Genomic DNA, 15848 nt, shown 5'->3' on the forward strand with positions numbered 1-15848 from the left:
TTGATTCTGTCAATTTTATGATCCAGTGGTAAATCATGGGGACCGAAGCATTTTTTTTGTTTCACCAGTGACAACCTGTACAGCACTGTGGCCTGACTTAAATTATCAATTGTCTGCTGACCAAAAACCCTCTAATTTCCATAATGTTTTCTCACTAACGATATTTTTCTTCACTCAATCATTTGATTTTAAAGTCAAGCAACTTGCAAATATCAGATACCTGCGCTAAAAGTGTTATCTTTTGCATAAACATGTCCAATATAAAAAGGAAAAACACATAAATCCACTAAGACTAAAACAGTCGTTTGTTTGCTCAGAAGAAGTTCCTACCTCCACTTCTTTTTCACTAAGTGGGGGGGCACTAGAATGAAACAGAAGAAATTATTGTCAATTAGAGAAAAATTGAGTGCCTGCTAAGTAAAAACCAGGCAGTAAAATTCGATTGTTGACTATTAAATAATTAACTTAAAAATGGTTCGTTACCCACCAGCCTGGCAAACCTCGATGGAGTTTGAGTTTTCTCAGCATCACATCAGAAATATTTGGCATGGCATTCTCCTTCCCCTCCTCGATGCTGCCTGACTTTGAAGATAATAAAGTTCCTGTAGACACACACAAAAAAGCAACAAAACATAGTTTATTAATTTCTTTATGCAAGTTAAATGTTATTATGGTCTGTTTAATTGAAATCTACCAAAAGCTTAGCTTCTTATTCATAGGTGCTGAATGGGTTGCTTTTGCTTTAACAATCATGCCATCTACTGCTAGACAATGAAAATGCATTTAAAAAACAAAGCAGATCATTTCATGAAAAACTGATTTTTATGTGTTGTAATGCTGTGTGTTTCATTTACATCTTTGCATCTTTATCTTAAAACAAAATCAGAAAGAAGTTATTACCTTTTTCCTGTTCTGTAGCTTCACTAAGTTCTGGTAACTTTGACCCCACTATACTCTGATTACGCATCAACTTGTGCTCCTGTGGACACAAACACACTTATGATGCAGAAACACAAGAAAAAAATCCCTTCAAGGGGCTTACAGAATGCGTTTTTTACCTCTCGGAGCTTTGTCAGTTTGCGCACGCCCCCCGGCTGTGTGGGGAAATCCTTGTACCCTGAGGACTTGAACGCAGCTTCCCGGGGCTCATCTGAGAGCGGCTCTTCAAGTGTTGGAGGAAAACTCGGGGATCCGTTTCTGGCATTGATGCTGCCTACGGCGTCCCAGGAAACAGCTCTCATCAGAGGTGGAAAGGCCCCAATTGTCTTAATCTCTGCTGTGCAGGGGGCTTGCTGAGTAGGGGGCCTGGGGACAGGCTTGGCCACCCCAGTGGCAGGTGCTTGGTTTGGGTTTCGGCCTGAAACTTCATCTACTTTGCTAAGTGGTGAAGTACTCTTGGGCACAGCGAGGTCGGAGTTCTCCTTCTGGACGGCAAACCGAGGCGTTAGAGTCCCAGAAGACACTTTCCTTTTCTCTGAGGGCTTCCACTCCACCAGCAGCTGCTCCAGTTCAGCAAAGAAATAAAACATTTTATTATAAAACAATTCACAAATATTTAAATGCTTCGAAGAGGATGTTTGATGCTAAATCAAATTGATTTTCCTTTTAACTTTGGATTCACCTTAGCAGTTGCAGTTACTTTATTTTTAATACTGCAATCACAAATTATTTTTCACTCATATTGGTGCTTCTAGTTTGAGTTTAAGTCATTTGTGTGCAGATGGGAATTTATGTGGGGAGTCTGTCAATCTAACCTCTAGATCCTTGTTCTTTGAATCAGACTGTTCCCTCACCAGCGGCACATCACGATGCTGCAGCAGAAAAAAACAAAAACATTTACTCAGATCAATAATAATTGACTAAGGAAGCTTTCTTGTTATTAAGCCATGCAATTTAAGGGCTAAAAAGCACAACATTTTCAGAAAAATAACTAAAATAAATGAACACTTAAAATGAACTTTTGAGACAATATTTTTTAACTATTCCTGCTTTGTTAAGACAAAAAGGATTAACCTGAAAGGCCGACTGGGAGCTGACATGGGTCGTATCTGAGCTCGCTGCAACTGAAAGAGCAGAACACGGTTTTACAAAACAAAAACAAGGATTTCATAGCTTCAGGTTGTTAGTTGAAGGTCATCCATTGAATCTAGAACACTATATTTCTAGAAATAGATATGTGGATGTCTAAGAGACAGACCGGTTTGAGGGGCCACAATTACTGAGCTGCTCCTTGAGGAAGATGGGGAGGATGATGGAGGAGTTGGGCAAGGAGAAAGAACTGTGTGGGAAAGTCATGTATGTTAGTTGCAATCAAAGACGGAAATGGAATTTAATTTAGCAATATTTATTCTGTGGAGTACATGTGAGTTTCTGCACCTGTGGGGGACTCTGTGAGACTGCTGGTGGATCTGCGTCCTCGGCGAGACAGGAAGCGATCGCTGACCTTCTTAGCCTGCTCCAGCAGCTCGAGGTTCTTCTGTCGATCCTCTTCGGACAGCTGTGGCTCAGGCAGGGGATCTCTCAGCAGGTCAATCACATTCCCTGTGCTGTCTGTACAGAGGGAGATGATTACACCCTCTGCAGGCTTCAGGGGGGAACTAACTCCCTTTTTTCTTTTTTTTCTAGATCCTTTACAGATTGTTGACAAAATAGCTCATCGTGATTTGACATTTTATTAAAAAGTTTATTTAAAAAAACGTAATAATCAAAAATATCCCTAAAAAAAAAGTTCCTCCCAGTGGGTGTCTTTAATTTGATGCTGGGCGGCCAGAAATTGTTCTCACAGTGTTTATTTTTAGTAATTACAGCTGCAAAATGTCTGGGGGTATTTATGGGATCTACCCACCAACTGTGGTGATGGGTCCTCCAGAGGGCTTCCTGGCCAGCCTAGCTCTGGGACTGTGTGGTCTGATAGAGGGACAATAAATGTTATCCAGAGATAAAAAAATATATATATAAATAAAAATATCATGGTTTGAGTTAAAGCTATTTTACCTGGCCTGCTCCAAAGAATGCCTATCGACTTGTTCAGCAGTGACCTGCTGGGGGTAGATGATCGTGGGGGCTGCAAACACAATAGCTCGGCCTTCACTGGGTGTGGACTGTAAAGAAAAAACAACAAAACGTGCATTTGTTTGAAACAGATTATTCCAATGCTTAGGTTCCCCTACTTTCTGAAACTTTTGAACATTTTTATTTTGGTGGCATCAAATCCACTCACAGCTGACTGGACTCTAAGCACTGTGCTGTAATCTGAATTCCAATGTAAATTCTGCAACACAACATGCGGGGATCTTTTAGAGTGTAAGATTTGCATTTGGAAAAAGGTTGCGTTGGCACTTATTTTCCTGTTAATCCCACAGTACACCAGTTGGGTTTCAAATATATGAAAATACCTGTCCTCTTAGCAATCAGGTCTTTGTTCTTCTTGCTCACTACAGCAGCTATGGCACAGATGTAACGACTTACCTTTGCAATGGTACATTTTTTGAAGGAGTTCTTCATAACTTTGTTTCCTATTTATTTTGTTGTTATAATCATACATCAAGCTCGGGTTCTGCTCTCTATGCTGGTTAGTTTACCATTTCAAACATTTGTTTTTCAACATTTTTTTATTATTATTATTTTTTTTTATGATATGGACAAAAAAACTCTAGCTACACAAGTATGCAGTTCTAGGAACGGACTAAAGGTTTCTTCCTTGAAATGATCCAAAGCCTTTACGCTTGCTCTCAGTAAATAACTTCAAATGGCAGAGCAGGAAGTAGACAAAAAGTTACAACAGATTTGAAAAAGTCACAGATTTTCAGTTGAAAAGATAACATTTAAAATAACTAAAAACATCCACACACTAAAAACTCTAAAGCTAAAAATAACTCAAAAATTGAATTGTTTTTAACCCAACTATGAGGTTAAAAAGGGACTAACTTTTTCTGGGTTATTATAATTCAGGAAAAACAAAAACCTCTGGAAAAAAACATAAGATGGGTTCAAATTAAAACACTATAACCCAAAAATTAGGTATAGCTCAAAACATACCTTAACTTAATAACTTAAGTATTGGATTAAAGATATAACCCAGTGTTTTAAAAGTGTAAATACAATTTCAGTAACTTGAAGCATCAAAAGAGCACAGTTTAAACATTTTAATATATTTTTTATGAAAAATAATTACTATGCATAGTGGATCAGCAATCTCCTGGATGTAGCCTTTCTTTCTCCTGGGATTGAATCCAGCAGACTTAAGCAGATATTGATTATAGGTTTGTGAAAGTTATTTATTTATAGTTTCTAGTACATCCAGTTCCTTAGAAAGATAAACCCATTCCAGTTTTGCAACCAAAAAGTCCATCTGTCATTTTTTTGCAGTTATGAAGTAATTAAATATTCAGATGACACTGTTTTGGTATTTTTTGAAGAACTCTTTACTTTATATGACATGCATTAAATATATTTTGTTTATGGGATAATCAGTGGAAGTAGTAACGACGCCTTTTTGTCACATCGCCGGACATCAGTTAATACTGCCTCATATGTTCTGTACATTTTACACACACTTTTAAAATTAGGCCACAGATACAATGCCGTATATTAAAATATGTTTAAAAATGTTCCGTCATTTATTATTTAATCTGGAAAAGTTATTTAAGAATATTTTTTCTAGTTGGAATCCCTGAAAATATGGAACTTTCCTCATGTTTTTAAATTCAATTTTAGATGCTGTTAATAATGTAAATGCTGTGCTCGAACATGGTGAGTACTTGTAATTTTTGAAAATTAAAATGCAGAAATAAAAAAAATATATCATGGTTAATTTGAATAATGCATAAATATTTTCTTTAATTTTATTCATTTAAATAAACTTCAGGGTTAAGATAAGTCAGAATATAGCCGTTTTAAGAAACTTTCCAAACTTGGACTTTGAGTCACAAAAAACTCTCAAAGGACTTCAAGCTGCCATTTTGTTGAGACTTGGAATCCAGGCCAAAGAACAAAAATGGCCTCCCTTAAAAAGCAGAAAAGCCCTTAAACCTCAGCTGATTTTACTGATTTAGCTTGTGTGCTTTGAAATTCCTCTCATCCTTTCTGAAGACCTCTACGGCGCTTCTGCTCCGGGAGATTCATGAGGAAAGGCTAATAGTCTTCAAAGACTGACTGTAAATCATCCCAGGAATCGGCGAAACGAGATTCATTTATAAACATTGTGAGGGAGTTAATTCAGCATAAAGCCATAACAGTAAAATATGCACCAATTCAAATGCCATTACTTCAGTTTATGACATGGCTAGCTTCTGTTTGTTTGTCTGCACAGCCGTGCTTCAGTTTGACAAACAGCAGAAATAAAGCATTTTTGGTTGAATAAAATGACATAGTGCTCAACTCTTAAAATCATCCCATTCAATAAGCATTTATAAACTTTTTTCATAGGTCAGACTTTAGAAGCATCTGTCTTGGCCTTTGATCTTACATCCAAATAGATCATGAAAATGTGCTTGTGAATGGGACAGAACTCACGGTTCTGGGAGAGCTGGAGGAGCTGTCCATCTCTTCTGGAGATTCCTCGTCTTCCTCGGGCAGTGTGGGCATAATGAGTGAGGGGCCGGTGTTCCGGAACCCAAAAGGCCTTTCGACGTCACAGCTTCTCTTAAGGTTAAGATCCCCTTTCTGACGAGGAGGAGACTCCGGCAGCAAACGTTTCTCTTCTTGCCAGAACTGTAAGACCAGGAAGAAATAATGAACCCATCTATTGAAGCACGTTCAAAAGGGGACGATAAGGGAAACATTTCCCTATCTCCACTTGATATTCGACTGTAGAATTATAAAAAAATAGCCCCTCCTTTCCAGCTCTGGCTAAATGAGCAAACCCCACGGTTACATCAGAAACAAATCCCAAAATAGCTTCTTCATCTTCCTGTGCAATGGGCTGTAACAAACTCATTAGGAATGCTTAAAACTAGAATAGTCCCTCTTCCACTTATCAAGTCTTACACAAAAGTGGAAGTTTCAATCACTTGTACAAACAAAAATGCTTCAAATTATGTATCTTTTTAATTAGATGCAATCACAGTTGTGTGTTTCTTTAAAAAGACTATTGATAGATATGTACTTCTAATTGTAATATCACAAAAAAAATCTAAAAGGAAGACTCTTCTAACTGTATTTCCACTTCTTCTTGTTTAAAGTTTCAGTAGGGAGTTTCTCATCAAACTGGGTTCACACTGGGCAGGGTGCTGGTTTTATCATAAGACTACACAAAACCACTTATGTTCATAGTTCTATTTACGGTTATTTTAGGATAATTGATCATCCACACTTAGTTTTTCAACTCTTGCTCAGTCATGACCAGAATCATAAAGTTTGCCGGAGCTTAACCCCAGTTGGAGGCCTGTAAGGGTAACAAAAATGTGACACAGGTAAATGCAAATTTGGCTACCGTGTTTACATGCATGGTTTCAGACTGAGTGAGGAAACCAAAGTACCTGCAGAAAACCCCACGCAGACACAAGGGAGGCTCGTGTGCAAATTCTGCCTAGATAAGCAAAGATTTGAAAAGGGAGAGGCTTGTACAAAAACTATACATCGTGTTGGATTACTGCGAGCCATTTGTTTTCATAATCATCTGGTTCTGGAGCAAACCCACAGCAAGACACAGCATTTAGTTGAGCATTTAGACTTCAAACATAAAAATGTAACAAAAAATACTTAGTTAACTGTAAAGGTTTATCAAACTATAAAAGTTTGTTTTTATTTTCTTTGCTTTGGCTGTTTTTTAATTCTAATTATTTAATTAGAGCATTTAATCATTTGGTAAAATGTATAGGACTATACGTTCAAATAAAAAAATACACAGTTGTTAAAGCAAATTCAAAAAAAGAACAAAAAATACAACTTTTATTATCTGGAAGTTTATGTTCCGACTGCAAGCAATCATTCAGACGCACTGGCTTGTCCTGACACTCTTCTGCACGCAATGTGACTGAGCAAATGATTCCCCGTGGGACAGTGTAAGACAAACAGAAGGACTGGTTGGTTTGTTATATAAAATTGTGAGGAGTGCACACATTATAGAGGCTTACTGAAGGCTAGAACTGTCTCTGTGGAGTTGGTACTTGAAGCTAATCAGCGAGAACGTCTTAGATCAGCTCAATAGAGACTGAAAGTGAGCAGGAAGTAATAAAACAACGTTTATCATTGAGACAAAGAAAAACAGGGTTATCTTCATTGTAAATCTGTTGCAACACAGTTCCTGTAATAACTAAAAATAGGAAACACTCTGCACTTTTTTTAATTTTAGCATTGGTTGTTTGGTTTGCTCAGCTAAAGGGAAACTTTGCTTGATTTAATGAAATATTACAACTGCAGCTACTGTGAATCATTGCTTCAACACACAGCTCTTCCCTACCGGGAAGCAAATTTATGCAAATCCAAGTACACGTTTCTAGGATCACAGCACACCCAAAATGTGTACAAGCTCGTTCAACAAGTTTGCAAACTTATTTTTAATGTGTCAATAGTTTGTATGAATGCTGCAGGTGAGACTACTCCTAATCTGACCTGCTTCTTTAATTTGCTGCACACCAGACAAATCCTCTGGGGAACCGAAGACTAAAATAAAGCAGGGGCTGGTCAACGTCACCGCCGACATGACAAGTTCTTGGGAACATATAGGGACAGAGAGGCCGTGAGTCACTGGGGAGGAAATGGCTTGTTTAACAGTATCCCAGTGAGCTGCTGCTATATTTCCTGACGACAAGAACAATGTCCTGAAGGACTGAATCAACTTCTGCAAGAGCTTCACTTCGCCAAGATTCAAGGATTATACTGTCATGTAGAGCAAAACATTTGGTGTGAGTCTAAGATGAACATATAAATGGGTTAGTCACTGAATATTTGTCAACCCACAAGTTTATAGAGTTTTGACTAATTACTTTTATCAGATTTTTAAATATGTAATTGTTTTAATGCGGCAACAACTACAAAGAAATACAATACAAGACTAATTTCTTGCTGTGTATTTGGCTCACAAATTAAAAAATGTAAACATCAATTTTGGAGTGCAAGATGACTGTTTTATTGAGGTTTATTTATCATACTTTTCATGAAACAGACAAAAAAAAAAAAAAAAAAAACTATGCTGTTCCAAAAGGTTCAAACTGAGGTGCCAGCTTACACTGCAGGGGGCTCGGTGAAAGCTCGGATGAATATTGCAAAGTAATTGAATCAGTCAGAGGCTTTCCTGTGGGGGACAGAAGCTTTAACCCAGAGGAAATCTACCCCCTGAAGCTGAATCTATGCAAAGAAAGATACAAAAAAAGTTAATGTCCAGTTTAACTGTCAGAGCTAAAAAATATTTCCTGTTTCAATCCAGCCAAGATGTTTCTGTCCTGCGAGTGAGAAGAGGGGTCCTGCACCCTCCTTCTTCTAATTTGTTACATAAGGCCATTTCCTTGTGCCAGACTTGTTTAAAATTTGGTTGTGTGAGGCACAGAGTGCGGGGACATTTGAGGAAGTGGTTACCCTGAGGCGCGATCTGAGATAACATGTCAGAGGAAGTGTGAGAAAGAAAAAAAGACAGTGTACACAGAGACGATCAATAAAGTGGATCCCTTTCACACAGTTTGGGGAATACACATCACACATCTAGGAGATGGAGAGAAGAGCAGCATCTGTAAAAAGTAAGACTGTAAACAGCTTCATACACGTCAGACGCAGCTGAGAACTTATTGTCCGATCACCCACTAAGACCCCACAGATTCATGCAGACGCCATCTGAACATGAACACAGGGAGCATGCACTTTACCTGAGTCCAATGCCACAGTGCTGTGGCGAAGCACACACACATACACCGGCTGATCTCTCCCCACACAGACTGACTTCCCACAGTCAAGCTGTCACTTTCAGCTCTTTTCCCTTGAAAGCTCCACAATCCTCAGGACTTCTCCTTCCTTCTCCCGTCCCAACCGTTCCCTGTCTTTTTTCAGCAGCAGCCTCTGTTTCACTCCTGGGAGCTTTGACCATTTAAGGAGAAGGGCTCTATGCGCTGCTGTGGTGTGTGTGCATGTGTGTTCTCAGCCTGCTGCTCCACTGATCATCTCTCATTTCAGATATGAAGAAAGTAAAAAAAAACATTTTTATGTTGATTCTTTTTTTGAGGTTTGCCTTTTTGTTACGTGAAAGGAGTGGTGATGCGTTCGCATACGGAGCATGTTTATGCAAGAGCGATAGATAAATTGTGTCTGTCCATACTTTGCTAGATAGGAAAAATTGATTAATTCACTTCCAAGAGCTGAGATCCTTTATTTTGTAGTAATCAGCTCTGTCAAAACTTCTGTCTTTTGTGCTCCTTTTGACTGCCAATAGGTTCATGTTTTGAGTGCTGCTATCATCTAAAATGTCAAGAGGGGGGAAAGGAGCACAGAGGTGGCATTGTCTTGAAAAGCGAGCTGAGCTACAGCAAATTAAAGAATCACAGCCTTAATTAACATCAGAAGACCTCATTCAATACTGCAGCTTCATGAAAACTGTTGGATTCTTACAAGGAACTTGAATGTTTCTCTTATTCAATTAGGAGACGGAGCTTTTTAAAACTCCTTTGATGCCAGTTTAAAAGTAACAAGGAAATGTCTAAAAGCATGATCGCAAATTGCTGACTTAATGAAATCCATGCTTTTAATTTGAAAAATGTTGTATGTGCATATGTAAAGAATAAAAGACAATGTTTCTAATTAGCTGACGATAGTGCAAAAACATCAAATTCCACAAATGAACAAAGCACAACGTTTATGATTTATATTAATATTTTATATACTTTTTGGGACTATCATGTGACTTCTTGCAAAATAAAACACGATTAGGATTTAAGAGGCTCCCCAGAAAGCAAAACAAATAAAAAACAATTAATAAAAATGACTAGTTACCAATTAGACAAGGGCTAAATTTACAATATAATCTAATGTAATCTTCAAGAAATCTACAGATTCATTTAAAAAATGTTCCCTTTACCTTGTACATTTTTGTTTACGTTTGTGACTATATCTTGACCAACAATAAAGTGGGTAAATATTTGTTTTTGGAAGCAGAAGTTCATGCTTTGTAAGACCTAATAAACCATAAATCGTCCACCAAACACAGCAGTGTAACAGCAGTATTAGTAATTGAATAGTATTTTCCACAGAAAGCAGGAGTGGGCCTTACCTCGCTGCAGCTGTCTCGGTCTGTGGCACCTGTTTGAGCAGACACACAGTGGAAACAGGTGATTTGCATTTAACAGGAAGGCATGTGCAATGCAAATGTCAAGGGACAGTTTCAAAAAAGAGAAATTAAAAACGCAAGTGAGAAGGAGACTGAGTGTGTGTGTTTGTGATGAATTCAAAGAGAAAAAGCAATTGTGGAAGCAGCAGATTTTCTTGTCTGTGCTGTGAGGTTGATGTCCAGAGCATGGTACTCATTTGACTGACAAAACTGTTATACCTTCCCGCTTTAAGAAGTTTTCCACCTAACCTGCCTTTATAACGCAGGGCAACAATTACCTGGCAACCGTCTCAAGCACATGAGGTGCTTGATCCGCTGGTTGAAAGCTCTTGTCGTCAGCTTTAGGGGCTCTCAGGGAAAGGCTTGCATTGTAACAACACGCAAAAAAATACCAGTAAAATCCAGATGTAGCATTAAGTACTGTTATGTCTTAACAACAATGAATCTACTGCTAATTAGGTTGTTATTAGGGGTGTAGGGAGAAATTGATTCAGCAATATGTATCACAATATTTCATTTGGTGATACTTGCATCAATTTAAAATGTTCACAAGATGATATTAATTAATAATTTATGAGCAAACGTAGTTCAGCGTCCTTAATATAAGGTATTTTAGTGCTAAGCTTTTAGGGTTAACCAAGCATCCTCTCCTGGGGAAAAGCTTCCACTGAGAGCAAACCTGGCCTGAACGTTCAACCGTATCCAGAAATGGCTGAGTTGCAATCATCCTCATATGCCCTCTTGTAACTATTTATTGTATTTGCATGCTTTATGTGTTTTGTCAATCAAATGGTGTTGATCAGTTTCAATAATAAAATAATTAAGAAAAGAAAAGAGCCTCTCTTCACTTTTCAGCTGTGATGTAATTTTGGTGACAGCAACAACATTATATAAACTATCTTTTGTGTATCTTGTTGCTGTATTTTGGATGTTAGGATGCAGCTTCATTTGCTTAGCAAAATGTTCTCATTCAGAATGACTTTGTACTCTGTAACCCTTAAGCTATAAAGTAAAACAACTGAACAAGTCTGTTCAAGTGTGATTTCTCCCCTCTAAGGCTCTTGCTGTATTCATGAACCTTAGCTATGCAGCATAACTCTCCCAAACATCAAAAAATAATAATTTCAATAAAGATTCAAAAGTAGACAGAGTTATTTCAACAAGGGAAAACACCAAACTATCTGATTGGGTCTCTTTTTTTTTTTTTACTAGCACAGAAAAATCCTGAAAAATTGACCCAAAATTAAGCTACTTTTGAATGAGCTTTGCTGATAAAAACACAACACATTTAACAGATGTATATTATATAGAATATATTAGAAGTGTTACAAGTAATGATTTGTTGTCAATATTGGTTCACTTTGAATGATCCAATTCACTGATCTAAAATCAATCCAGGACAGTCTGACTCAGATATAAATACCTGGTACTGAACTGAAGTTTTCCAGATTTTTTGTATTTCTTGCAAGATAATCAAGTGTACATTAAATATGTGTACAAACAAACAAGTGAACAAGAATTAATATCAAATCTATTCACATTTTAGTTTCATAAAGTTCAGCCTACTGTTGTTTTTCCTCATCAAAATAATACAAACAGAATATTATTCAAATATTATACCACACTGTATTGTCACATCTTTGCAAAATTGAAAGTGTTTCCACACATTGGACTGTAATGAGGATTTGATCATTTTTTGCTGACATCACATGTGTGTTGTCCTCTGTGAAGGCACTTGGTCGTTTTTAGGTCGATTTGATTCAATTTGATACCTCATCAATCTGGTTGGATTTTAGGAATTAAATGATTAATCATTAAACCCCTAGAAAATGTGTTTAATTTTTCAAGAATTTTGATTTTTTTTATATATTTTTATTTTGCTGTGCACTCCAGTAAACTATTGGTTCTGTCGTAACAAAAAAAGAAGAAGAAAAATAAGGTTGTGCCCCTAAAAAATGAATTTGCCAATGCACATATATCATTGTATTTGCATAAGTATAACAATGTTCATGGTGGCCAATTCTGATAAATGACTTAAACCCCCTGCTCTCTGCAGTGCTTGGATGCAGTGTAAATATTCCGTCTATTTTCAGAGATCTCGGGGATTACCCCTAGAAAAGAAGGCAGCTTTAATTAATCTCTGTCTAACTGTGTATGCTATTACCACAATAACACTGAAGATGTTTCTGTCATGTACCGTGCACGGACAGCTGCAGAGACGCTGCGGCTTCTGGACATTCAGGAGGCGGCTTGTTGCTGTCCATCTCAATAACAGGCGACACTCCCAGATCTGAAGACTTCAGACAAAAAGACTTAATTACTGTTTGCCAGTGACGATAAAAGTTTTATGTTTAACTTTGAAGAGGTTAGAGAAGCTGGTACAAAAAGTCAAGTTTTTATAATGCATTTTTCTCCATAAGTCGAAACAGATAAGCATATAACTAATTATTGACCAGTACAAAATATTAAAAAAAACCCAAAATAATGACAAAGGAGTTGTTAGAAATTATTGTGAGATGTCAAAGCTGCAAGAAATGTATTCAAGTTTAAAAATGGCTTTAAAGCACTTTGACAATTTTTGCATCCTTTTCTACATAAAAAGCTACACCACCGTCGACATTACACGTTCAAGCAGCCACTTCCAATGAAAAGTCTATGTAGACATGTGTGAAAGTCCGTTTCGGGCTTCTACGTTCAAAACATGCACAAGTTTTTACAACTGTTTTCAGGCTGTACATACAATCTGTTGAACATAAAAGTTAAACCAGGTGGAACTATGACCAATCAGGGACTCAGATTTGGCAGTGACGTACAGATATTGTCCCTTTTAATTCACAGACGTGCCAGATTTTTAAAAATATTCAATAATTATAGTTTGTGCCAGAATTGTATGACACCAAGTCTTTCATATATCAGATTAGAGCTGTGAAAGGAAAAAGCCTGGAGCAAGATTCACGAGATTTGCACCACTTTGAAATTTTGCACCAAACTTCTTTCCCACTGTAGGAGGGGGAGACGTGGTAGTAAACAGTAAAAAATCAAAAGGAGAAGCAGCCCCTCCCTGCTTGTCCAGTGTGAACACCATGAGGCTAAATGTGCGCTCTCGAACGCATGTCACATGCCTGATGTGTCCGTAGCTTAACATGTCAAATCAGGAAACTTTAAAGTCTCCAAGTTCATATTGTGAAATTACATGCCAGAGGGTTTGGGATAAATATGATAACAGCAAATTTAAATTTAAATAGCACAGTTTAAAATGTTCTAATATTTCTATAAAACCTTTTTTGTGTGTTTCACAAGTTTTAGTTCAATAAAAGTAAACACAAGTGCAGTTTTTCGAGAAGCAGACCTGAGTGGGAGTCTTTTCATTGACCCAGGCCTCCAGAGTTTTCAGCTTCTTGTCAGTACTGGCAGCTTGGCCCACAGCCTCCTGGACCCTCTGAGTGATGCTTTCCATCTTCTGCCTTACCTGGATCACCCTCTGCTCACCTTGCCGCACCAGCTCGGCTGTCTCCAAAGCGCTGCTGACTATCGCCTCCATCCTCTTGAGTGTAGCCAAAAAGCCGTCTGTGGTCTCCTGCATCTGCGTTTGTTCTCGCTCTGAGGTTGGGATCTCCAGGGGCTTTACCCTCTGATCCTTTACCTCCTTCTCCAAAGCCAGACCTGCCTCTCGCCTCCTTGAGTTTTTCTCCTGTATTCCCAGAGCTCTGCTGGAGTTTCTTCGCTCAGCACACTCTGGTCCAGATCTCTGAGGGGTTCCTAGGTGACAGTCCTCCTCGCCTGTATCGCTGGTGATTTCCTCAGATTGCAAGACGTTTGCTTTTTCCTCACACCGCTCCTCGATGAACTTTATTTCCTTGGCTTCCTTCCTCTCCACCTTCTGGCCTCGGCACCAGTACACTGCAGTCACCGTCTTGTCCTCCTGGATCTGACTCCGACTCTCAGACTTGATTTTCTTTTGCTCCCTCTCACACATGCTCAGGGTCTCATCCACCTTCTCCCCTTTCTCCTCCCACGCAGGCTTGTGCAGCCCCTGCAGCCTGAAACCACCACCACAACGTTATAAACATCTCTTTTACACACTGTCATGTCGTCACCAATGGGCACTAAAACTGCACTTATCTCTCATAGAGCATTCCTCAAAGAAGATAGTTACTCTTATGGAATTGATATGTCCATAAATACTCTGTCAAAGCCAGACATCCTTTTTTTATTAGTTGAACTTCTCAGAACAGAGACTAACATCAACCATGTCCGTTCTGTTACCATAACAGGAGAAAAGGAGGTTAAAAAAGGGCATACGCGCTGACAAGCTGCTGTTTGATGTTTGCCTGTGACTGGTGGCACTGAAGAAAAGGCCTCCTCTCTACAGCTGCTGACTCCTGCGTGTGAAAGAGCAGAGACGTTCATTCACACTCATCACCACATGCAATCATTATCATCCTCCACCCCTCGTGTCCTTTCTTTTCACCCTTTCAGGACACACCGGTCCTTCTCTCTTGTGGATGATGTTCTGAAAGTCATCGCCGTGTGCTTGAAGAGACGGAGCGCCTCTGTCGTCTAGAACTGAGTGATGGAGCTGCAGACGAAGGGACAGGAAGACCGTGAACGTGAGAACAGAGCGAGAAAAAACAAGTTGTGCTAACCTGCAGCGTGTCCTGCAGCTCACTCTGCAAAGAGTGCTGATTTGGAGGATCCACACAGAAGTCTCCTCGAGGTTTGATGCAGTGTCTGTCGTACCTGACGGTTTCAAGCAGAATGCACTAAAATTCAAAACACTTTGAGCATCTGGAGTTTTTTAATTCTCTGTAAATCATGGGGACATAACAGCAGAAATATTACATAGTTTATTGTTTTTTAAATGGGTTCGTCACTGCAGTGCACCTGAGTTATTAAATGACAAAGACTGAATGAAAAACAATAAAATCATATTTCTATAAAAAACACAAGATATATGTTGAAGGCACTAGTAAACAAACACAATTATTTAATCAAAACAAAGTTTAAAAAATTCATAAAAAAACAATTTAGTAAAATGAAGTATAATTTAACTTAGATGTACTTGATATTTTTATAGCATGTACAGGTACTCTGTTTTTGCTCAGTTTTCTGAGCAGGTGTTTGGAGGTTTGAAAGCCAAAAGAGAAGTCTCCTAACTGAAAAACATCATCCAAGGTCGAGTAAAATTCAGAACATATGAAAACGTCAAAACATCTCTTTGATCCCTCAATCCGTGTTTCTTTACAACAGTCTTTGAAGCTTAAAGAGTTATTTCATTTCCATAAAAGTACACTAGCGTCCAACTGTGGGAAATTTAAAGTATGATATACAGTAAAACAAGTTTTTGTGAAACGCTTTGTGGTTTCTGAGCAACAAATAACCCAATCAGCTGCCAATTAAACTCGTAAAAAAACAACCATGACAGTATTAGGAAGTATTTATGTTCACCTCATCTCTGCATAATTTACTTTCTATGACTGTGTTCAATTGTTGTTGACACTTTTTATGACCCTTCCTATGTGTGGGGGGAAATTCTTACCTCTGAGATTTGTGATGAACTGGCTCAGAAGATATGAACCATCACCGAGGGAAAAAT

The 15848-nt window shown here is 38.3% G+C and overlaps 1 protein-coding gene across 2 annotated transcripts in view; it reads right to left on the reverse strand.

The window, feature by feature from the left end:
- mrvi1 (murine retrovirus integration site 1 homolog) overlaps positions 1-14342 on the reverse strand; it is a 21035-nt gene extending 6693 nt beyond the window's left edge. The window contains exons 1-14 of one of the 2 annotated variants that reach the window (XM_024296307.2): positions 13602-14342; positions 12450-12549; positions 10196-10224; positions 5515-5712; positions 2995-3101; positions 2846-2907; positions 2377-2550; positions 2198-2278; positions 2014-2063; positions 1755-1811; positions 1059-1499; positions 901-979; positions 488-602; positions 331-361 (exon numbers count right to left, since the gene is read on the reverse strand). In XM_024296307.2, the coding sequence (XP_024152075.1) occupies positions 331-361; positions 488-602; positions 901-979; positions 1059-1499; positions 1755-1811; positions 2014-2063; positions 2198-2278; positions 2377-2550; positions 2846-2907; positions 2995-3101; positions 5515-5712; positions 10196-10224; positions 12450-12549; positions 13602-14228 (2151 nt within the window). In that variant the 5' untranslated portion in view covers positions 14229-14342. Of the gene's footprint in view, positions 1-330; positions 362-487; positions 603-900; positions 980-1058; positions 1500-1754; positions 1812-2013; positions 2064-2197; positions 2279-2376; positions 2551-2845; positions 2908-2994; positions 3102-5514; positions 5713-8801; positions 9160-10195; positions 10225-12449; positions 12550-13601 lie in introns of those variants that run through there. The other variant, XM_036210221.1, reaches the window with a different exon arrangement.
- Positions 14343-15848: the final 1506 nt, after the last annotated feature.

The sequence above is a fragment of the Oryzias melastigma genome, linkage group LG3 (genome assembly GCF_002922805.2).
Source record: "Oryzias melastigma strain HK-1 linkage group LG3, ASM292280v2, whole genome shotgun sequence".
NCBI classification, from domain to species: Eukaryota; Metazoa; Chordata; class Actinopteri; order Beloniformes; family Adrianichthyidae; genus Oryzias; species Oryzias melastigma.